The sequence below is a fragment of the Hippocampus comes genome, unplaced genomic scaffold (genome assembly GCF_001891065.2).
Source record: "Hippocampus comes isolate QL1 unplaced genomic scaffold, H_comes_QL1_v1.1 scaffold177, whole genome shotgun sequence".
Taxonomy (NCBI): Eukaryota; Metazoa; Chordata; class Actinopteri; order Syngnathiformes; family Syngnathidae; genus Hippocampus; species Hippocampus comes.
Window position 1 is genome coordinate 978,378 of NW_017806158.1, and position 24,244 is coordinate 1,002,621.

A 24,244-nucleotide genomic window follows, 5' to 3' on the forward strand; every position below is an offset into this window, starting at 1 on the left:
ATATATATATATTTTTTTTTAAACTTCTTTTCTGTTTTTAATAAATGCGTTTTTTTAATGTCTTGAATTTTTAAAAAGTTATTTTATTGTTTTTCGCTAATGAAGGGTTCGGTGAATGTGCATATGAACTGGTTGGGTTCAATTCCACTAACAAAGGTTAAGAACCACTGATCTCGAGGTTTATTCATTATTATCTGTTTCTTGTACTACCAACCATTGGGCGCTGACCCAGCAATCCAAAGCTTTCTCTATCGCACCCCCGTCTTATCAAGAGCTTTTGGGTAGAAAAAAAGAAAGACAAAAAAAAAAAAAGGAGTAACACGCTGTTTACTTGCGATCGCAGGGCCGTAATTGCCAATTTATTTGATAGGCAGCTGGGTAATGATGGCATTTCACCCCTTGCCACAGAGACTAAAGAGGAGTGATTCATCCCAAGCTCCCCTTCCCTCCCTGATCCAGATGACTCCCTCTGCTTGGGACCGCCGCTTGCCTCAATGCCTGCCACCCAGACTGAAAAGGGGTGGGGTGTGGTGGGGGATGGCCGCCATGTCGGCTTCAAACAAACCCAAAAAGGAAGCCGGCACTTCAGAGGAAATGCAGCTAAGCCTGCCAATTTAGCTGGGGTTTGGAGGGTTGAGGCAAACACAACCGAGCTGATATGCCATTTGTACGCCTTAATGAGCTGGCAGCATCGGGTGCAAAGGGAAGGACAGTGCGAGAGAGGAGGCTGCCAGACCTGACCTCCTCTGGCCTGTATTGTCCTGCTAGCCAGCGCCAGGCCAAAAAAAAAAAAAAAAATCAGTTCATCTGCTTCATTGCAGCATCCTTGCACTATGAGGGCAAGAGAGGGCTCAAGCAAATAATTTGTGATATGGTTGTCTGACGAATAGCTAGATCCTGTCTCACACTGCCTCATGAAATGGATTTATGGCATTTTGCTTTGTCTGGTTGCAGCGACCCTGTTCCAGTATATTTGATCATGTTTCATGAAGAGCACAGAAAAGCCAGCAGACTTCAACATGAGCAGATAACCCCTTCGGTCAAATTTTAAGCCGAACATAACATAACGCAATGTTTGGAACGATAGCACCACGTGTCATGGCGCTGTTTTGTTTTGTCTCCAGCAGGTGGCAGTGGAGGGCTCATCCTCCTGTTCCGCACCTGTCTCTCATCATGTCATTATCTGTCACCTGTGAGACTGTTATTTCGAAACTTTCGTCGCTCTCCATTTTTTTTCCTTCAACGTGTCGTATTTCTAGTTTGTTGTTCTTGTTATCTTCAGGTAGCTTTGGTATTGCTATCCTCAGTGCGTTTAGGTTTACTTATTGATTGGCTTCGCCTTGTCATTTTAAGTGATTGTGCGGTTTTATTTCTCTTGCCTTTTGCGAGCTCTTTTCATTAATCGTATTATTTTACCCCGGGTTGCTCCGAGCGATTTCTTGTCGATCTCGCGACCAGTTTTTGTCACAATAAATTGTTTTTGTATCCGATCCATTTCATTTTTTGGAATCCCCTTCAGGTCTGGCTTGCTCCGGCATCATAACACCATGGAGATTTTTTTTTCACTCTTTCTCTTTATCCGGCAAACCTTCCAGTCAGGGTGCATAGCTCTGCACTAGAAGCTCCAACTTGCACCTATTGTGATGTGTGTGGGTTTTTACAATGATGCTGGAGGGGACTTGTTCAGGAACCTGCGGGGGACCTGAAATGAAGACCCACACAGTATGATGGTCTAAAGTGACAAGAGAATGATGGGGGTGTCTCAGTCAGTCTTCATACTTTCCAGCTTTCAGCAGCTCTTCTGAAGGCATGCTCAGTGTCCTGCAAGGTGTTTTAAGGCGAGGGGAGAAAAAGGCCTGTACCTCTTTCTATCCTCCCGAGAGTCCCAAATGGAAGTCCAGGTGGGAGTGATTATCGAGAGGGCGACAGATGCTTCTTGAGAACAAGCCAGAGAGTGCGGTTGTGGTTTAGCTGTTTGAGAAAGCCTACAATTTTCAACAAAAATAATAGATAGTCATGGGACTTTATTTTGCCTTGATGCCCCCTTCCAAAAACGAACAAAATAATATATACTGTGTTGTAATTCCAATTTGGGTCAAGGACGATTGTAAATGATTAAACCAAAAAAGAAAAAAAAAATTGTAATGTGGTCTCATATTGAGCAAATTGAGCTACATTCATTAAACAGGACTTGTGGATTTTAACCCCAAAACTAAATGAGCATTTCATATGATTTTTAAATCCGCCATAATAAATAAATTAACATAAAACAATTGATTGAACTACTACTGCCTACACATAGCTTCGTAGAAATGACCTTACATTTGGGCTAGTTCAGTCAAGTTTTTAGGGCACGTAACTGCGTTCGAAACAGTTTGATCAGTTGATGTCTCGGAATTTTGGTTTGAATGAGCAAATGGTGGATATTTTAAACTGAAATTTGTCAGCCAATCGGAGAAGGTGGTTTACTGATTAGACGACAAAAGAAAGGGGTCGGGGAAAATGTTAAGAAGTAATGAAGTAACATTTTACTCAAGATTTTCTATCGGCGATATGATATGATACAAGCAAAAAGGCATTTTTTTTCCTCCCCAATACAAAAAAACTCAAATTTCTCCAGAACTTAGCGTCTCATTTTCTAAATTCTTGGTGTCTTGTACTCTGGTTGACATGGTCATTCCAACCAGTATTTTGACAGACTGTTATTTTGGGGAAATTGTATCACGTTGTTAATGATATGTGGCACAGATTATGTATTTTCCCCACAATAGATCAAGTCTTTCTCGTGGAATGTCCAATCTTACGAACAATCATAGGAAAAAAGAAATTGTATATGAAGTGAGGACATAACTTCCTTGGTGGAGGTAATAAAGCTTTAGTTTAGTTTAGCAAGACGTTTGAATTCCTGTAACGCGTAGCTGTAGTGCCATGACATTTGGGCTAATACAGTCTTGTTAGAGTCTCAACAGATAACAAATGTCTGGTTTCATGATTGTACATGGCATTACAGCGAAGACAGTCCACGAGTTCGGCATGCGCGCGGCGGCGGTGCCACCGCAGCGCAGGCTGACAGAAATCAGCAACTATCATTTCAATTTCAACATCAAATTACTTATTTCATTTCACGCCTAGTCAAGCGTCAAAGCTACATGCAGAATCGGTTGTGCTCTAGTTGTTCGGCCATGTCTTTCTCAAAGACTAGCTCATCTCGCAGCTGACGGCTTTAATTATGGCCAAATATAACATTGCTACACTGCAGATTCGTCGTACAAATCAAATGATGCGTGTTCACGTGTTTGTGTGTGTGTGTGTGTGTGTGTGTGTGTGTGTGTGTGTGTGTGTGTGTGTGTGTGTGTGTGTGTGTGTGTGTGTGTGGCCACTTTATCCTTGTTCTGAGCGTCTCCGAATGGAAAATGGACCTTGGTCAGGGCGAGGTGAGGTATACACTTCTCGACAAAAGGTATTGGAACAGTGACCCCCAATTCTTTTATTTTGTTTGCAAACTGAGAACAAATTGGTTTGATATCAAAACAAGGTTAGGGTTAGGCTGTTTTTTTTGTGACAGAACATTTTTAGGGCAGCAACATTCTTTACTTACAGACTTAAAATAGACTTCATACTGAAAATTGAAGGATGACTATTTACGTGTACATAAGTGCTTTGCTTGCCATACCATTGTTATTCTATTTGGACGGTGCAGAAATTGGCATGACCAACCTGTTTGTATTCTGCTTTTGTGATACTTCTCCAAGGCTTTAACCATACCTCTTAAAATTATTGTTTGTCTTGAGCTAACTCCCATGAGTATCCTCTTTTTAAGTATTGTCGTTTTCTTCTTTGCAGTGTTCACGCAGCGGTACCATTGTTGATGGTCAATTTCAACACATGACAATTTCATCAATTTTTTTACTTAAAAGAAGACAGCTTTACTTTGAAACGAGAATTTGTATTTGATTATCGCTTTATCTTCATCATTCTTGACATCATCTTTGCTGTGTGAGTACATAGTTTTCATTGTACAATATTTTTGTGTTATTCATTGACCTTAGGCTCTTTTCATTTATTACACGTTTAAATGAGTTTGTATCCTTTTAAGAGTGTGTTTAAAGACCTTTTAAAAAAATAAGTGCCATAAGTAAACCCATATTTTTAGGCTTGCTTCTGGCCTTTTCAGCAAAGTCCAGCTAGCAATCCACTGGAAAGTTTTTCTTTTTATTTTAAAATGACTTACCTTAACTAGAATCCTGGTCAGTTATGCTGTGCCTTTGGTGTTGTAAATTCTTGTTGTGGCTAAACTAGCAATACATCACACATTCGTTGCAATGAGTATTCAACATGGGCTGCATTTGGAAATTCCCTCTGACGCGCTGACATCACTCTCAGAGTTTGTGTGTTCGGAGAGGCAGAGCTTGATCCCCTCTTATTAATTTCCCAACCTATGTTATAAGTCAGAAGCTTGTGCGTCAACTGTTTTGTACTGGTTGCCACACTGGACTCTGACACTCCTTTTCGGGAGGACTCTGAATACCTGAACAGCACATGAGAACAGTTTTCTAAGGTTCCTAACAGTTGAACTCAAGCAGTGGGTGCTCAGAGAGTTCCCAAACACATCCATGATTAAGGAACGGGGATTTTTATGTCTCAGTCCGAGCTCTTCGTGATTTTTTTGAAAAGAAAAAAATATATATCAATTTCAAAACAGCGACTTATATTCCAGAAGGACGGATATGTATTTTTTTTTTCTTTTTCATTTTACATTTTTTTTGCCTGGGGCAACTTATACTCCGGAGTGACTTGTAGTCCAAAAAAATATGACCCTCGCATCTTTGGGGATGTGAAGGACTGATCACATCAGACCCCTTAGCTGTATCTGGTGCCTTTGTACATCCAAAAATCATGGTGATATTGGACCATAGGGGGGTTTGAAGCCATTAAATTAAAAAGCCATACTGGTACTCACATCTGTCAGTCGGTCTCTGGAGCTGCACCTCATGGAAGGCTTGGACTCCCCACTCACGCTTTCACTGTCGCTGTCTTTGCGCTTGTTCTGTCCCGGCTTCAACTGCTTGAACAGAAAATGAGACCACAGGTTAGCAACATGAAGATTAACTACTCCAGCTATACAGTACACAAGTTGCTGGCCAGTGAAGGCCTCCCGCAGAATTCAAGTCGTAAATATGTGGGAATTGGCAGGAGCTGAGGAGATGTCTATGTTAATCCGTTTTGTTTCTCGGTCCTTTCAGCGGCCGTCACAACACTTGCCAATGAAAGACACCATCTGATATCGCAGTATGAAGCTACTCGCAGCTCGTGAAACAGAGAACAGGGACAAAGCCCCCTCCAGAACCTTTAAATGGAGCCACTATCCTTTCCAAGCAGACACCACATGCTGAGACAGCAGGAGCTGGGCAAGTGTTGTGTTCTAGCCAGTCAGTTGGAAATGAAGCAAAATGAGTCGAATGAAGAGGACAACGGGCCAACCTGCAAGCATCTGAGACTCTTCAAAATATGGAGAACAATAAAAGACTCTTGGGAGCGTAGAGCTGAGCGGAATGAGGTGGTTGTATAGTCCCTGTCCAACTGTGTGATTGAAGTCCACCGAAAGTGTCTGCTCTGTCCCTTGCAGACCAGACAAACACTGCAGGTTTCATTTCAAAGCCCATAAAAAAAGCTGGCTTTATGGGACAGCGCAGTAAAGTACGGCTCAGCCACTTAATAGGAAAAGTAGAGAGATGCTCTGCATGCATAAAAGAGCTTGGACAAGAAGATGATGGCACATTATTCCTGTCCATTTGAAAGGGGGTGTGAGGCTTTTGAGCCATATAAACTGTCTATTTTCCATCCACTCCTTTCAGGGTATTGGCCACCATTTGGTGCGATTAAAGGCCACAAGGCAGGGGAATAGTGACTGAACTCTTGAGTTGAGCAGATAATTAAAATGATTTTTTCCCCCCTTTTCTGTCGACATTAGTAGTGTGAAACGAATTCTATTCCTTGAGAGAATTGCATGGCGGTTACAAGGCGGGTGGATTCGCCAGAGTGCTGAGCGTGATAAGAGAGTTGTTGCATTGGGAATGCCTGATGGGCCTGCGTTACTGCTCCGTTGTCTACCAATGTGTGTGAGTGTGTCTTTGTGAGCGTATGGTCAGACAGAAAATAGCAAACGCTGGAGAGAACCAAAAGCGTTAAGAGCACAGACCCAAGGCCACCAATGCCCTGTGCTGTGATAGCACTAATTACATAGAACACTTTTAATTCCCACCAAAACCAGAGAACATTGTACTTCTTTTTTGTGTAAATGCCACATTGTCCGAGGAGAGTTGATGGGCAGTTGCAAGGAAAAAAAGCAAAATAATGGTGATATTGGAGTATTCACTCCGACCCAGAAACAGATTCCTCATGGAGGGGGTTGAGCTATGCTGACTATGTTCCCCTGTGAAGCTCCTTTGTCAGAATTTAGCATACTTATTACTCAACCTGCCCCTTTGGAAACATGTTGCAGAAGTGGTGGACTGCTACTGCATATACTCGTGAAGCAAAGCAAAATATTTTGGATGAATAAAGGTGGAATAATAGAAATTTTTTTCTAAGGGTATTCTGGTTTCCCCCCACTTTCCAAAAACATGCATGGCAGGCTGATTGACTACTCTAAAAATTGTCCCTCGGTGTGGGTGTGAGCATGGATGGTTGTTCGTCTCTGTGTGCCCTGCGATTGGCTGGCAACCGGTTCAGGGTGTCCCCCGCCTACTGCGCAAAGAAGGCTGGGATAGGCTGCAGCACCCCTCGCCACCCTTGTGAGAATAAAGCGGATCAGAAAATGGAGGATGGATGGGTTAGGCAGCGCATTGGTAAAATTGTCTGTTTTTGCTGTCTCTTAAGTCCCCACGCCTCCCCTACAAAGTATTTGCAATGTTCGATGATTTTAGTCAAAACTGAGCTTCACTATCTTTGCAAAGACATCAAAAATTCAGTTGTTTGACATGTAATTGGATCGGAACTTCATGTCATAGCTGTTGAGTGAGCAAACGCCAGCCATGAATGAAAACTTATTTTTTCCATGAGTTGCAAAAAAGAAAAAAGTTGACAGCATCTTTACGTTTTTTTTTTAATCCTGATTTAACATCAAGCTGATGCCGCAGTATTAAATCTGCAGAGGTGTTCCATCTTACCTCATTCAATGACAAACCTTGCCTCCCTTTTTTTTTTTTTTTTTTAAACTGAGAATAATTAAAAAAAGAACTTGTCCAATAAAGACATCCTAATAAAGTGAGGCTCATCTTTCAAGGATATTAAATAGCTCAGGACCTGATTACACAGCTATTTGAACACCTATCCCTCAGCTTGTTCTCTTTAATTTGCCCCTGAGCTCCTTTAAATGACTTCAGAGAGTACATTTTACATGTTTTTTTTTCACCTTCTCTTTTTCAAATGTCCTCATGATAAATTAATTTATTTTCCAGTCATGATGAAGCGACAGCTAAACCAAACAGACGAAATTCTGGCCGTCACTGCAATTCAAACCCTTGTAATTTACTGTTCTTCCGCGCAACAATAAATCTGAATGAGAAGCCCGTGTCGTCCGTATGCGGGACCTCTCCTATTAACAGCTCTGGTGTGATTACTCTCACTAGGCAGGTAGATCTTTTAAACAGCCCCAGTTTTATCTCCGAGAACGAACAGCGCTACTCATGCACTTTATTGCAATCAGCCCTTATCTATAAAGCAGAGGAAATGACTTTGTCTGCATAATGTCTTCTAATTTCTTCGTGGTGAGAACGGAAAATTACAGGACGGGGTCAAACCCGTACACATTGATTAAAAGATCAACCTGAGCCTGTATGCGTAACATTTTTCAAAGTAATTAATAATATACTTATATTTGTAAATGTACATGTTCGACAGGAATATGTATGAAAATTAACCCGATGCATTGGAATGCCTTGCTTGTTTTGACACTGCAAAATGAGTTGATTGATGTTGTGGCTAAGTACAGAGGAACCCACAATTTCAGAAATCAAAAGGATAAAGCCTTGCGCGGTTATTCCGAATAACCGCGCAAGTACAAGTCTTTCCTCATTTATACAAGACAATACATTTTTATTTACGTCGCGCTTTCACTGTCAAAAGCGCTGTACAGAACATTTCACATTTATTGGCACAGACATGCTCCTTTTGATGCTGAAATGAGTTGGCACGGGTTAAAACTATCAAAGATGAAGTCGCCCAGAGCTCTTTCCCGTAGCTACAACGCAACGGCTTTGCTTTACTTAGAATAATAACAGGGAGGAGATACAATTGACGCATGTGTGCCAATGCAGCATTCCCTTTAAAGCTTACATCCATTTTGTTCAAAATGCTGAAATCACATTTCTGCCAGAGCCGGAATGATAAATACGATACCTCAAATTAACTCCATATTGGTCAAAATGTAACCGATGTATTAATTTATTTGCTGCACAGAGAATCTGTCAGGCTGCTCTTTCTTTGCCAGTGCTGCACTCTCTGTCTCAATTGACTGCATTTTTTTTCGAAACCACTAGCGCAAGGGAAGGATTTGAATGACAAAAACTGAAGCAAACACTTCATTTAAATCTCCTGTATGGATTAATTTGAGTTGAACACAATGACAGAGTGAAAACCGTTGATAGACATTTCACTTTAGCAAAGCATTCCTTGCAATATGGCCCATACTTTTTTTTTTTGAAGGAAACAAACAATGTGACCGACGTTCTCCTGCAGTATGTTCGCATGCTGCTATACAGGTAAGGCTTGCTGGACAGGTGACATTCAAGCGACTGAATTAGGTAATGTGGGAGCTGCAAGATGCAAATGACTGTAGGAGTGGTTTTGTGACATCGGCTTAATTGTTGAAGTCAAAATATGTCTAAATTGGATGACAACAGCTCTTCACTCTCTCTTACACTGTATATCTAACATTGTGTGTCGTAACTATTGTGAAATTTCACCAAAGAGTTCTGGCTTGTGAGATTCGAGGCAATGAAGCATGAAAGTAGACCCTGGTAACATTTCGAACCGCAAATGCATTTTAGACCGAGCCATGCACACCTAACCTAGCGACCCACCATCCTTATGATCCTCATCAGACAAAAAAAAAAAAAAGAAGGCAGTAAGTGGAGAGGGCTGCCTTCTCTATTCGAGCCTCTGTGGGATTCTGTTGCCTTCAACTCCTGGTTTCCCTTAGATACGCACTGCAGCAGCTGCGGAGCTCGGCGGTAATAAAACCCAGAACAGTTTAACATCTTTTATTGTTCTTATGCGGCTCTCAGAACAGCTAACCTGTACTCGCAGGATCTGGCAGTGAGAATTCCACCAGGGTGGCAATGAAAGAGGATCTCATTTACCTAAAAGCGCTTATGAATTTTTAATTTGCTTTAACAAGTAAATTAACAAGTCCCTCATTTGGGAAGTTTTATGGCTGCTTGCCACTGAGGGAGAACCATGAAAGTTTTATAGATAATCCACTCGCAGGGAAGCATTGCTGATAATAAATTGTCTATTTCCTGGGGCTTTGTCGTACCCGTTGGTTTCCACTGACTACACTTTGAATATCTCCTTTTACGCTGCCTTCAGAGGTCCATATACTATGGTTATTAAATTGCTTGTGAGGCTCACTACTCTGCAGTGAAAATGAACAACTTGAGGAATTCTGGTGGACTTCACACAGGTGCTTACATGTAGCGATCGGGAGCTCTACTGCCATACATTGCAACACATTAAACACAACTAATTACAGGCCTTGAAGCCTCATATAAATCGTCTTCACAATCTACTGTATATCCACTACATCTCCTGTATACTGGGGGTATTGTGATTCCACTTTTGACCACTAGATGGTGTTACATTTAATTAGGTTGAGGCAGATTTGCTTGTTGGAAAGAAGAATGAAACAGGAAGCACCGCATTTCATCACAGCTTACTTTTTGTTGAAACGTATTAATACTGCTGTAATATGCATGTGTTTTTCCTATTTTAAGTACCTAAAAAGACCTGAAAAAAAATCAATAGCCGTAAATGCTATCAAAACAAGCAAACCTCGGAGCAGGAGTGCCCAACCAGTGAATCGCGTTTGACTGGTAGAAGCTCCTAAATGGACCGTGGGGGGCTGTAGCGGGAGGGAAAAAAGGGAAATTTGTGTTGTGTTGTGTGAGTTATTATATATATCTATCTATATATCTATATATATATATCTATATATATCTATATATATATATATATAGATATCTATATATATCTATATATATATATAACAATGAATTTTGACAACCATATGTCAATAAATAGTACATAACTACAATTGTACAATATACGTGGCAAAAACAGTCAGCAACATTGTATAGTGCAGAAAATATATCTATATATATATATATATATATATATATAGATATATATATATAAAAAACTGCGGTGGCGGCCTCGAATTTTAGCTCACGGGTCAGTGCTGTGTGCTGTCAAACCGGAGAGACATGGTGGCGGCACAGGTTTGGGTGGACGTCGCAAGAGTAAATCGGCACCGTTGCAATACAACCCACCACCACAACTCCCCCTACAACCCATCGCGGGATTGCCGAGTTGGTCTGGAGGTGGGTTTAGTGCAGATACTAAAATCACCTTGACTTGCTTGACAACAGCATTTGGAAAGTGCTGCTCCGGTTTAACACACAGCAAGCTTTATCAGATAAGACTAGCAAGTGAAAAGGGGACCTTAGGGTTCGTCAGGGCCAGTGAGAGAGCTGACAAGAGGACCTACAACATCTTTCTGACAGCGGCTGTGTGGAGAGCCCACCAGCATGGCCGGACGCTGACCCGGTGCTTTGCTGCGAGGCCCTGCTGCTCTAACTGCCACAGACAGCAGTCCCGCCTGCCCCTCGTGTCACCCATAAGTCCTCGTGCCACACTCGGTCGTGGCCTGTCACTAAGCATCAGCCCATTGCTTCCCTTGCCCCAGATTTGTTTATTGTTAGCTCTGTGTGGGGGCAAAAAGGTCACAGGCATACGGTGTGATAATCATCCTAAATACCGCTGTTAGTTAATCATGGTGACTAAACATATCAGACATTCTAAGCAGGTTTACTGTACGCTAAAGCCAGTTGTTAGCTTGCGGTTAACGTGTCGTTCACAGCTGGGCTGAAGCCGTTCATAACCATGGGGAAGTGCCGTTTCCTCTCCTTTTCAATCTTCTAACATCATTGTGCGGAAGCATCTCTGGAGACCTTGTCAGACATCATTTTCCAAGAAATGGATAGATCAGTAGGGCTACAGAGGTGGCTTTTTTCGCTTCTGTGCTGGAATGTGAAGCCAGAGCAAGGATATGAGCCACTGAGGACTAGTCACAGTAGCCGCAGGGTAAAAGCATCTTGAGCAGAGTGGCAAATGGAGGCTTGGGGGGTGTGGGGGGGGAACAAGAGGATGGGGGGGAATGCATGGCTGAGAGCACTGCCTTGATCTCATCAGTCATACTAAGGACTCCATTTCCTCCACCGCAAGCTGGAGGCTACTGAAGTTTGTGGCTGCATTTATCTATTGCCATAAATCCTTGATTTATGACGACATTACAGACAAATCAATATGCTTTTAACATCCATCCTCTGGCCTGCGTCACAAGCACCCCACTCCTCTCTCACAAATGGTCATATAACGCTGGAGTCTGGTGCACTGAGTTATGGGGACAATTCCCAGATTTAATAATGAAAGGCGCTAGTGGGGAAAAGTTAGTGCTGAGAAGAGGGCAGCAGGAGACACACACTCTCAGATCATATCTGAACATCTTGTTATAGAGGCCAAGCGTGGCAGTAAAATAACCCCCTCCCCACCCCTCTTGCCCACTTTACACACCTCCAATTCCCTTAAAAGGGAGGGGGACGATGGGGAGGAGACCAGATGAATGCTCATCACCACATAACTACTCATCAAAAAATGTGTGCGCAATTAATTGCATGGCTCCCCAGCTCTTCAATCTGTGCTACAAAGTTATAACTTCAATATTGGCTCTCAGAGACCCATCCAAGTATAGCCACAACTAGCGTGCCAACGAAATAAATAAATAAATAAATAAATAAATAAATTAAAATAAAACAAAACAAAACAGCTCCCAGAGCATGGGCGGCTTCAATAAAAAGAGGTATGGAAAAAAAAAGACAACAGAGAAAAAGACCTCTGCTAACGGCTTGCAGGGGCTATCATTTCTCTTTTTTATTGCCATTTATTTTCCTCCAGGAATTCACTGCCGGTATATTGGCAGGCCTTCCAGTAGATGGATGCAATGAAATTTAGCACAGACACTTAACACTGGGTCAAGCCTTGTGAGCAGCTCATGTGGTAGGAATATGATAGACAAAGCCTCTAGTGTAGAAAAAAAATAAAAAAAACAAAGAAACAATGACATAAATAGTAGCATGATGCTAAAACATGTCAAGGGTTCTCTGGTGAAAAATGGAACAAGAAACAATGGGATGGCATCATCATGGCTGAGAACCCACCCGACGAGCACACAGCTTAACTGACATGTTTAAACAGTGTCACTCTTCAGTTAAGAAAGCAATGAGCCACTTCTGAAACTCAACAATCAATAAATTATAATTGGTTTATAATGACCGTACAGGAGTACAAAAAAAACATGACAGAAAATTGGATGAACTAAGACCATGTTGGCTGTGGTCAACAACCTCACCAATAATGAAATGTTTGCATTCACGCGGGGGACTTTCCATTACTAAGTAGCGAGGATGGGAGGCGAAGGTCATGAGATCACTCAATGAGTTCTTGTTAGCAGGTGGATATTGAGGACAGACGGTCAGTGATGTGCTCCGAGTGCTGGTATTAACCAAAATGAACGATATTATCTCACTTTAGCTGCATTTGGCTCCATCTGCACCACGATTCAGGGGATTAGGGGAGGCTGTAAAAATAACGGCAGGATATGCATTTCCTATCCGGCTGACCTGAGTGCATGCCCAAGGCCAACTCCATCATCAGTAATCTCTGCAGCAAATGTCCTCATCGAGCCACCTTCCCAACATTCCCATCTGCCGTTATCAAGTCATAAAACAAGAATAAAATAAGCAGAGTTTGTCTGTGTTGTTTGGATTATGCTAGCAAACATCTGCTCTGGCACCTCTTAACAAATCAACAACGGGCGACAACAAAATCGCAGTGAAAACGGCGCGATTGCAGCTGAAATGATCATCGTGTGAGGTTATTCACACGAAACATGCAGAAACAGCGAACTGCATAGTGATGTAAATGAATAGACGAAGCCAAGATGTTGACAGACATTCACCTCATAATCCGACTCAATTGTATCATGAAAATATCGCATGGTATGGGTGTCGCAAATACTTAGGCAAGACAGTCAGCCTCGCAGATGATGCTGTTCCAGTGATGCCTCTCTGACACAAAAACACCAATATGACTGTAACAAATACTTTGCATGACATTAGGTGGTGCCGAGGTTGCGAAGAAAAAACACAAAGATATATCTCGTTCAAGATCATAATGCAACGTACAATGTTCTGCGCGTTATTAGAGGGGTGTTTTCTGGAGAAATGTTGAATTCTCAACCAACTCAAACTCAGGGGCAGTTGACTTCAGAGGTTTAGACAGGAAGTCGACAGTCCGGACGTTTCACATTCCGTGGTTAAGCCGTGCAATGAAATGGTTTATGTAGCCAAGTAAGAATACACAACATGAGAAGGCACACTGAGTTACTGCCAAACTTTTTTTTTCCGAATGGCTGAGAAGTTTTTGGCATGCAGATATTTAATGTAATTGGTGAGGAGAAGAAGAATAAAAGATGGTATAATCTACAATAAGGGAGCCCATTACGTCGATCGCGATCGACCGATAGATCGCGGACTGGTCCTAAATCGATCGCGAGGGGTGTAGAGGAGATAAAAAAATAATAATAATAATAATATAAGTAATATAATTTTTGTGTGTTAATGTACAATGCACCCCAATCATCCTATCAGTCTCATTTGCACAAAAAACAATTTCAAAAATAAAATAAAATAAAGCAGGTAAATCTTTAACCAATGGTGGCGAGTGACCTGCGTCGCCGGAAGTTGTTAGCGCTCAGCAGTCTGCAATTGCAGCTTGTGATCAGAGCTGTTGCGCTATATCTTTTATCGTGATGCTCATTAGTCGTTATTCTCATTCAGAGTTTGTTTCGTGTACAATTCACGGAGGGCACGGGCAAAGAATAGGAATCTAGAGGGCCGAGGAAAGCACTTTAAAACGATACGTGTGAGCTACGATACGTTAACAGGCTGGAAAAGTGTGTCGCATGCCTCCGTCTCAGGCTGTCGCTCATCATGGCGTGCGTGTGTTTGTGCGTGCACGGTAACGGGTCGATCGCAGGAGGTTGGTTGATCGAAATGTCGATCTTCAATCCAAAAAGTTTGGGCACCCCGATCTACATGATTAACTTTGAAATGTGAAATAGGGTGAATGGTCGTATGTGTACTTCTTGACTGGATCAGAGCATTGTCGTGGTCCTTCCTTGATTCTTTAGGGATCTTTTTTTGCATGTCTTACAGTTCATGTATTTACCGACTGTACTCGTCAAGAATACTTTGCAGTCCTGATATTTAAAAAAGATATATTATTAAATGCAATGGGGGTCACACGTTATATGATTCATAACCCAAAATGTGCAAAGTACACGCGCTTCATCCGATGTCACCGGTGTTGCATTGGCCTTGCCCTGTAATTTAAGATTATACAACTTTAAGGAAAGCTACGGGCTACGCAAGACCTGACAGGATTCACAGCACTAAGTCGGCCGCCTGTACAAAAAGCTGTCCCTTGTGTGTCACAAATTCCAACACACGGGGGACCACTTCTGGCTGAGCAAAGTTGTACATCACACGCGGTATGGTGGTGGCTTATAGCGCTCTTTATTTATAGGATTGTTTTGCCCTTCTGTAGTACTATTAGTGTCTTTTGGCAGCCATTAGAGAACAGGCAGGACAAAACTATTACTTCTCGTTGCCATGCCCTTTTTCTATTTATGTTTTTGTCCGGGAGAGTAGCGGCGTTTCCTTTAACTCATAAATCCGGAGTACACAATTTTTGATGTTTTTATTTTTCGAGATTTTTTTTGTCCAACATGTTTTATTTCGCGCACCACCTCCGGTTCTATGTCAAGTAATTTTCTGAGACAAAACCAGGCGAGGCGGTCGAATGCTTTCCAACTTCTTGTAAGGCATCAAGGGCTACAAATGTGGACCACATGAAGGCCATTTTGTGGGTAAAATGACTTCCTTACTGTTATCAATCCATCCCCTGGACCTACAGAATGGTTAAAAGTTACCATGAAATAGAGCATAGTTTCAGTTTTCAGCACAATCCAAGACAAGGCTGCTAACCTTCCTATTAAAGACCCTGGCAAGGATCGATATTCCGCACTCTCTGAGGTCATCAGCAGTGACAAGGTCCTAAGTCATAACATAGCTTGTGCTGTCTCTCGAACATAAATGCTTCCACTGCCACAATAGTTCTGCTTTTATGTCAAGATTTTTCTATTTGGATGGGGGGAGAAAAAAAGGAAGATATGGAATGTGGGAGGCATCGGATAGAGGGTGGACTTGTGGTGGTGGGGTGATGAAGAATGCTTATGTCTTTGCACTGATGCTGGCTTAGAGAGAGAGGCAGAATAAAAAAAAAAAAAGAAAAAAAAGAGGTGCCACAGAGAGAGGGGGTGGGGGTTGGGGGTCTGATAAATCGAAAATGACTGGCTGCCGAGCTGTAATCTGCCAGCGCCAAGCCCCCTGTAGCAACAAGCCAAATGAAAAAGCACGCTGACAGACCAGAGAGATGAAGGGCCTGCGGTAGATTACGGGGAGGAGATGGCGCAAGGTGGAGGAAAAGAGGGTGGAGGGGCGGGGGGCGGGGGTAAAGACGGAAAAGGAGGGAGGAGGACAGATCTAACATGGGGGTGGGACAGTTTGTTCTTGTTTACAAAGGTGTTTGGAGGAAAAAGGCGGAAATTAGTCATGACACACATACACTACACACACAGTCATTCTAAATAACATCTTCGATAACACTTTCTCATGGAGAGTTAGCAACTACGGTATGGCATCGATTAAGTCAAACGATCACCCGCAGCTCGTCCTTTGCGGCCTGCAGCCAGTGAAAAATCTGCCTGTGTGCAGTGTTACGGTAAGCGAATGAAGGACGCAAAGAAAGAAATACAAACTGATGAATGTCTTCATTGAGTGTGTCACCTTATGCTATTTAGTCAAATTCACATGCATTGCACTGTGATGGGCCGCTAAAATGTCACAGTATTTATCTGGATGCGGCATCGCCATCCTGCTGACAAACCCCTCGCTGGAAAACAGCTCAGGGGTTTACCCTTTTAAACTAGCCTGAAAAACGACAAAAGTGCGCGAGAGTCTGAATGCTCTCAGCCGAAAACAACGACAATGACAATTTGAAGGCAGATAAAGCACATGTGATCTTTGCATTTTGACTAAAAGCCAGCAGCAGGACAGAGGTAGCGTCAATTGTCCTTCACAAGCAGGTGAATCCGAGCTGCGACATCAAAATCCGACACAAGAGCTCCACCTACTGCAAGAGCCTCCGATGTGCCCGTTGCTCTGTTGTTTAGACTGCCAGGCTGACTGCAAGGAAATAACAGGGCACATAAACAACACGATGCTCGTTTCTTCCGGAATTACAATTCACAATACAGCGACAGACTGACGGGTGTGCAAGTCGCAAGGAGCTAATCAAGCTGTGTGAGCTAAACCCATTCACCCCCCACCCCCACCCCTCTCACAGTATGAAATGTTCAAGTCTAGGCGGTGTGTCGGGGTACAGGACTGAGAGAAAGGGTTAGTCTGCCTTTCTAACAGGTCTGCTCACCTTAATCCTCAACAGAGCTCCCTCGCTAGAAACGCAAGGTCATTTCGGCAGCAGCGGTGAGCCCAGGACATAACCACTGGCATCGTAAGTGGGCACTTAATAAAACTCATGTGGAAAATAACTTGAGACGGTACAGACAGAATCCCACCCACCGGCACCGTAGAAGGCAAAGCAAATAGTGTGTCTGCACCATCCAGAGTTTACACAGCGACATCAGATGAGCTGCATATATTTAGAAATCACCCGTGGCTCAGCGTGAGGTCTGATGAATTCGCAAACAGCAGGACGCAGTGCCAGCGTGCTTTCAACGGCATTATCAGCAACTCTTTGTTGTTGATCCATTGATGCTTTTTTTTTTTTTCTTCTACCCCTCTCTGCCTCACCACTGCAGCAGACATGCCCAGGAAGGAAACTGGGGCTTTAAAGATGGAAAAGCTGGATCCCTCCCCCTCCTTGTCTCATTTGTAGACCCATGGATCACAGTGGGGACTGTCACAGAGAAAAGCCATCTTCCTCACAGCATGGCCGCCGTTTCACTGCAACCCCCGATCGGCTGCATGCACCCTCACTTCCTGGACTCCCACTGGGCTATTCAGAAAATCATGACTGAAACCGAACCGTTTCTATCTGTATCCTCATTCCTAGTTGTGGCACTGGGAGGAAAAAAAAATAACACACTTACCCGGGAAGAGAAATGATTTTGACAGTTAAACTTCACGCAAACTGTTGTGAATTCTGAGAGATGTCGACTGAGCCAATGCAGACGGAATAAATAATTTGGGATGAAATTCACAAATTAATATACATCACAGCATATCACGGCAATCCTAAGATGTCACGAACCGAATCGGGATGACATTAGAGCAATCACTGGTTTACTCGATGCCTGTTCAATTGATTTTGGCTTTGTGGTTTACTCATAGTTTTGTGGGGCATCTATATAATGCAACAAAAAAAAATGTAAATTCACAAAATATGATCTCACTGAATAAGCCACTATGGAATTGCACTGCTTGCCAGAGGTTTAGGTTTCGGTTGAGATTGTCTGAGTTCCGCGGAGGAAAAATCAGTTCTCAGGCTGGGGTTCAACACTTTAATCTACAGGCAATTTCCAGAACAAAATTTCTGGTAAGAGATGAAGCTTTTACAAAAGTAGAGCACGATGGCACTGACACTTAATCAAAGAACTACTGAGGGGAGAAAAGTGACTTAGTTCCACCGTGACAGCTTTAGCACTGAAATGGCTTTGAACTATGCTCGTCTTCCAGCACCGCATTATCAGCCCGCAATTGAGGCATCTTGAATGTAATAGGAAAAAAGAGGTTTTGTGACACTAGCACGTAGCCCACATTTTTTATCAGCCACCGCTAATTCATTCATTCATTCATTTTCCAAACCGCTTTATCCTCACTAGGGTGCCACCGCTAATTATCCAGCCAAATAAGAAAAACATATGAGACAGGTAATATTAAATACGCCATTGTAATGGTGAACATGATTGAGTCTGACTTCGAAGAAAAATTACAAGCCGTTTGGAAATAAATGTGAGATGAAGTGTTTTCACATTTCAACGACAGCAGGGTGAGATTTTCAATGTTATGACCGATGCTGCTTGACTGTCAACTAACCTGCTTCCAAAAAACAAGACCGATCCAACCTTGAGAGCAAAGCTGCATTTTGTCTCAAAGATAAGACTCCCGTGCATCCCGTGTATTGTGAACTCAAAATCGTCCTGAGACAAGACGAAACATTAAAACCATGCCCCCCGACAAACCTTGCGAAATGTGCATGAGTCAGCACACGGGCGAGTTCCCACATAATGACAACTGTGCTGAGTACAAAATAAAACTAAGCCAAGGTTGTGAAATATTGTGCTACAAAGATTCATGACCTCCAGGCGTTTCCATTCCCAATGCAGCTTTTCACGCTCACTGAAGACTCAATAAAGTGCAATATTGTTTGACTCTTCACAAACAGTTGTTGTCCATGTAAAATGCAAAAAGAGACTGCAATACATGAACCAGGCGAAGCTGGATACTTATTTTTAAAGATGGGAGGCATGCAGTTTGTGCAAGGAGTGCTCTGGTTTCACAGGGAAAAGAAAAACACTGCAATGATCCAAAACCAGTGGTTCTTAATCAGGGTTCGATCATACCCTCGGCGTTCGGTGAATCGGTCTCAGGGGTTCGATGGAACCTCTGCCATGTTATGACACGCCCGCTTGGCCATCACTGGCTGGTTCATTTTGTACACAATTAAAAAAATCTATACTTCACAATTATACTAATTGTGTTGACATTTTTTCTCTTTTTAATAAATGTGTTTTTTATGTCTTGAATTTGTAATAAAAAAACAAAAATCACTAATGGAGGGTTTGGTGAATGTGCATATGAACCGGTTGGGTTGGGTACCTCTAACAAGGTTAAGAAACACTGCCCAAAACAGTTCATTTAACCCTTTCGGGGACAGTGGTCACTACAGTGGACAGCTTATCGTGTTACCACGTTACAGGTAATCATTATTTGTACATGCAAGGGTTAAAAGGACCCACTAAACAAGTTTTTCTACTCATCTCAGTTTTTTTTTTTTTCAAGAAAACTTTTAATCTGGACTGTATATGCGTCAACATACTTTGCAAAAGTAAAACATATCTTGATAAGCTCCGAAGAAAAGCACCAAAGAGCGAACGCCCAATTCCCCCGTGGGACATCTTTTAAACACACGAGTAAATAATTCAGCACCGCCTGAACAAAGACTGAATCTGAACGAGGGCTTGGTTCTCTCATGTAAGCTGCACTTTCTTTCCCCGTCCCACAAGTAGTGCCAATGACACTTTTCCCTGTGTTCACGACTGGGAGTTGTTTTTTTTTTTTTCCTTTTGCTTTACTTCAAGTTTTCGGAGATGATTTCCATTCCCACAGCTAGAGATTTGGCTGCTGCCTCTTTAGTTCAGACACCAACTACTGACTGTCTTCTATCTTCACAGACTGGTAGTGCCAAAGCAACAGCATGTCACCCTCCCGTTGACCTGTTGGTGGTGCTACATGACAACATATCAGGGTGATGAGAACCCAGAGGGAACTATGTTTTACTCCTCAATTATTAATCATAAATTAGGGTCTCCAGCCAATTGTGAGGGCACATATAAACAAATATTCACACTAACATTCACACCAATGGCCAATTTAGAGTCTTCAAATCTATGTATAAAATTTTGGGGAATGTGGGAGGAAGCAGAATAAAAAAAAAAATTTAAAAATCAAGCAAATTCCAGAAAGGATGGCTGAAGCCGAGATTTGAACCCAGTACCTCAGAATTTACAGGCTAACTACATTCCATCAAGGTTCACACATAGACAAACACATATTCATACGTTCACACCGAGGGACAATATCGTGTTTACAATTAACCTACCCACCGTGAATGTTTTTTGGAATGTGGGAGGAAACCGGAGTACCCGGAGAAAACCCACACAGGCACGGGGAGAGCATGCAAACTCCTGCAAAATTAGTGGCCATTCGTGCTCGCACACTCACACCAAGGGACAATCTGAAGTCTCCAATTAACCTGCCGTGCATGTTTTTGGAGTGTGTGTGTGTGTGTGTGTGGGGGGGGGGGGGGGAACTGGAATACCCAGAGAAAACCCACTCAGGCATGGCTAGAACATTCAAACTCCACACAGGTAGGCCAGAGCAGGAATCCTGCAGCTCAGCAAAGTGAGGCAGACGTGCGAACCAGTCTTCCACCGTGCCGCCACATTGACACACATATCAACATTATTTTGTATCTTACTCAATTCTGATTTGACGAGACAGAAGAGAATTGTTAGCACAGACATGATCAAATAGCGAGAGAGACGTTTACTTATTACTGTGTGTACATAATCCAGTACTGAGCAGGTAAAAAAACAAAACAAAAAAAAAACAAACACAAGTCTTAAATGTTTACAGCTAATAATTAATGAGCACAGACATCCCCATCCCTTTCTTTCTCGAGTCTTCCATGTGAAAGGGGAGCTGACATTCAAAGGATTCACTGAATCGAAAGCTTGTACCTGTTTCTTCTCGCTCCTTCACTCTATTTCTCTCACTCTCCGTAGCTGCTATTTTGCAACTATTTTTACATGGCGTCTAGGCAAGCGGCGGGCTCGTAACACCGCGAGCGCCCGTGCATCCTAATGACTGCAATCAGTGGCCGCATGTGTGAAAGACGCCTTTGTTTTCTCTGACGCTGCGGAACGACGCAAAGAGATATGCACGCTCACTCAACACTCTTCAGGATGAATACACTCGAAGAGAACAACCGTTACTGTGATTGCCTTCGCACAGAACCTTTTCATTGCCATAAACAGAGCCAAGCAGCTATCAAAGGAAATGTCTCATTAACATGCACCATTACACTGTGTTTTATTTACATTCAAGGTGTCGTGTCAAGGGACTTTTGCAAAGCATGAAAAGGTGGAGTGCTTGGTACTTTTGCGCCAAGTAGTGGGAGCATTATAATGCGGATCAGTTTCAGCACAACACAATTAGTCAATACATCATGATATAAATGGCGATGCAAATGCACTTCATATAAATACCTTTCTACCTCAAAAATACTGAACAGTAAGAATAAAAGTTGTCATTGACAGGCCGTCACACTCCGAGACGTAGTCGGCGATGGTGTGCGGCTGTCACGTGGTAAAACCTAATCGTTGACAGGGTTGGTTGGGTGGCTGGTCGAGATTGAGGGCTAGATGGCTGCTGATGGTCGTGATGGCCAAGACCGCCTTGGAAATACACCGGCCGTTCGGGAAAATTGGCATACTTTCCCGAAATTCCCTATGGCCACTACGCCCCTGTATACAAGTGATTTTAAGGGTCTTGAAATTAAAATATCCATCTATACATCCATTTTCTAACCCACTTATCCTCATGAGGGTCGCAGACATGCTGGAGCCTATCCCAGCCATCGTTGGGCAGTAGGCGGGGGACACCCTGAACTGGTTGCCAGCCAATGGCAGGGCACACATAGACAAACAACCATTCGTGCTCACAATCACACCGAGGGGCAATTTAGAGCTTCCAATCAGCCTAGCATGCATGGTTTTGGAATGTGGGAGGAAATTAGAATACCCGTAGAAAATCCACACAGGAACGGGGAGAACATGCAAACGCCACACTGGACGTCCAGAACCCTCACAGGCATGGAGAGAAAATTTAAATATATATTTTTTTTAATTCATAGATAACAGAAATTATATTTCAGCAGTAACATCATTCTTGCAAAAGGGCCACTACATATACTGTGTTTTAACCAATGCATAACTTTACACGCGCTGTTAATTTTGGGCATGTGAGGAATAAACCTTACATTACTTTGTGGTGGAATAAAAAAACACCGTGTGGGGGATTTTTTTGTTGTTGTTGAGAATGTTTATGTGTTGCAACATACATTTTAAACCCAAGGAATGTGATGACGCTTCACTACAAATTCAATGTAATACAATTTGTATGGATGGCTGATCATTCCTGAAAATGGGTTCCATTTTTCTGGCCACTAATGACCTAGCAGACATGCACGGACACGGCGAGGCGCACACAGGCCCACCCACACACACACACACACACACACACACACACACACACACACACACACACACACACACACACACACACACACACACACACACACACACACTCATGCGCTCAGAGCGCTAACAGTGTGAATCATCAGCAAGTATCACGGATTCAACAGTGTGATTAATTAAGTTATAACTAAATCAATTCTAATTATATGGGTGTTGGTTCTGGTGCAAGGGAGCAGGCAGCATAATGACCAACAACACAAACAGTTCATTCAATACAAATATAACACACTGCAACCAGCACACAAATAATCTGAGAACACATTTGCTCATTTACAGTATGAGGCGAGTGGCTAGCCAGTCAATATTATGAGGATCTGCTGAGTATGGATGTATAATAACAGCAGGCGGATTAAAAGGAAAAAAAGTAAACATAATAAAGATAGGAACTCTCTGGTGCATTGAGTTGAGCTGACTTCTTACTGCAGCCACAACTGATTCCCGAGCCCATCGATCAGAGAAGTGAACAAGCCAACGGGGAGTCGAGCTTTGACTTGATCAATGGGCAACACTTCTGACCAAACGATAGCAAAACGTCAACTTAAGCCAGCCACGGGCCAAGATTTACTATCGGCGTTTTCCAGGCCATCATAGCAATGGCAACGTGATACTGATGCGTGGGTTGAAGAAAATGTGTGTTAAGTATATTAGGCCATATTTGCATTTCAATGACGTGAACCAATGTGCCATGTGTAAACAATAAACAACTTATGTTGACAAGGCCAATGCTAAGCGCTGCATCAATTAATTCCCTTGCAATCAATCGCATTGTCACACAAGCCTGACCATTCCCTGCCGATTGATTAATCGGTGGTTTGCTGCGTCTTGCACTACCACCCACCATGATATTATTATCACTGGTGACAAACTAATGATAACACTGATCATTCATTTTAGAACCATTAACAACTTCTGGCAACTGAAAACATAAATAGTAATGTTCTATACACTAGCGCTTGGGGAAACAGTGCATAAGTAACTGCTAAGTGCTAAGATACTGGATGATGGAAAGTAAGGGTTACTTAGTGTTTGGTTTCACATGCAACGCAGTCTCCCTCAGCAATTACAACTGATTAGAGCCTCATCAAAATGCCTGCCAATCTCAGCCAGACGCTCAAAGTTACTCAGCAGTCTGCGCCAGTCAAATCATTTGCAGTCTGATGTGACTTTGCCTTCCTGTCGGACTAAGGTGGCGAGTGGCAAGCGCTCTGTGGTTACATTCAAATCATCTCAAACACAGATATTCACACACACACACACAAAAAAAAAAAAAAACAGGACCTGTGGGCAGAGGGTCCTCCACAACACCGTAGCCTCCTCCCCACAGATGCATAATGCATGAGAACATGTAAATACGTTATTCCGCACATGCATTAATAATCACGGAGAACCTCACAGTCTAAGCACCAGGGCAATTAATAAAAGATGGTGCACAGATAAAGCCCCCCCCCTCCATCTTCAAAACCTAACCCCACCCTCCCCCACCACTTGATCCACTGAGACACATTCCTTGCCAATTCTTAACCTTGTTTTATTTCTGTGCCTCTTCGGGGGGGTTGTGCTGCAGCCCGGGCATGGCTGAATAATGAATGGAGGTTATCAGAGCACCCGACTACCGTATAGAAAGTCTGCTCCATAGAAGAAGCAAAGGATTCACACAAACATACGAATACGTCTCTCACACACACACACACACACACACACACACACACACACACACACACA

At 42.8% G+C, this 24,244-nt stretch overlaps 1 protein-coding gene across 10 annotated transcripts in view; it reads right to left on the reverse strand.

Annotated features, from left to right (window-relative positions):
* Positions 1-24,244, reverse strand: part of auts2a (activator of transcription and developmental regulator AUTS2 a) — a 318,606-nt gene that overhangs the window by 208,648 nt on the left and 85,714 nt on the right. For 8 of the 10 annotated variants that reach the window (XM_019895264.1, XM_019895261.1, XM_019895263.1 and 5 more), the window contains one exon: positions 4,961-5,065. In XM_019895264.1, the coding sequence (XP_019750823.1) occupies positions 4,961-5,065 (105 nt within the window). The remainder of the gene's footprint in view (positions 1-4,960; positions 5,066-24,244) is intronic. The other 2 variants (XM_019895262.1, XM_019895267.1) reach the window with 1 other exon arrangement.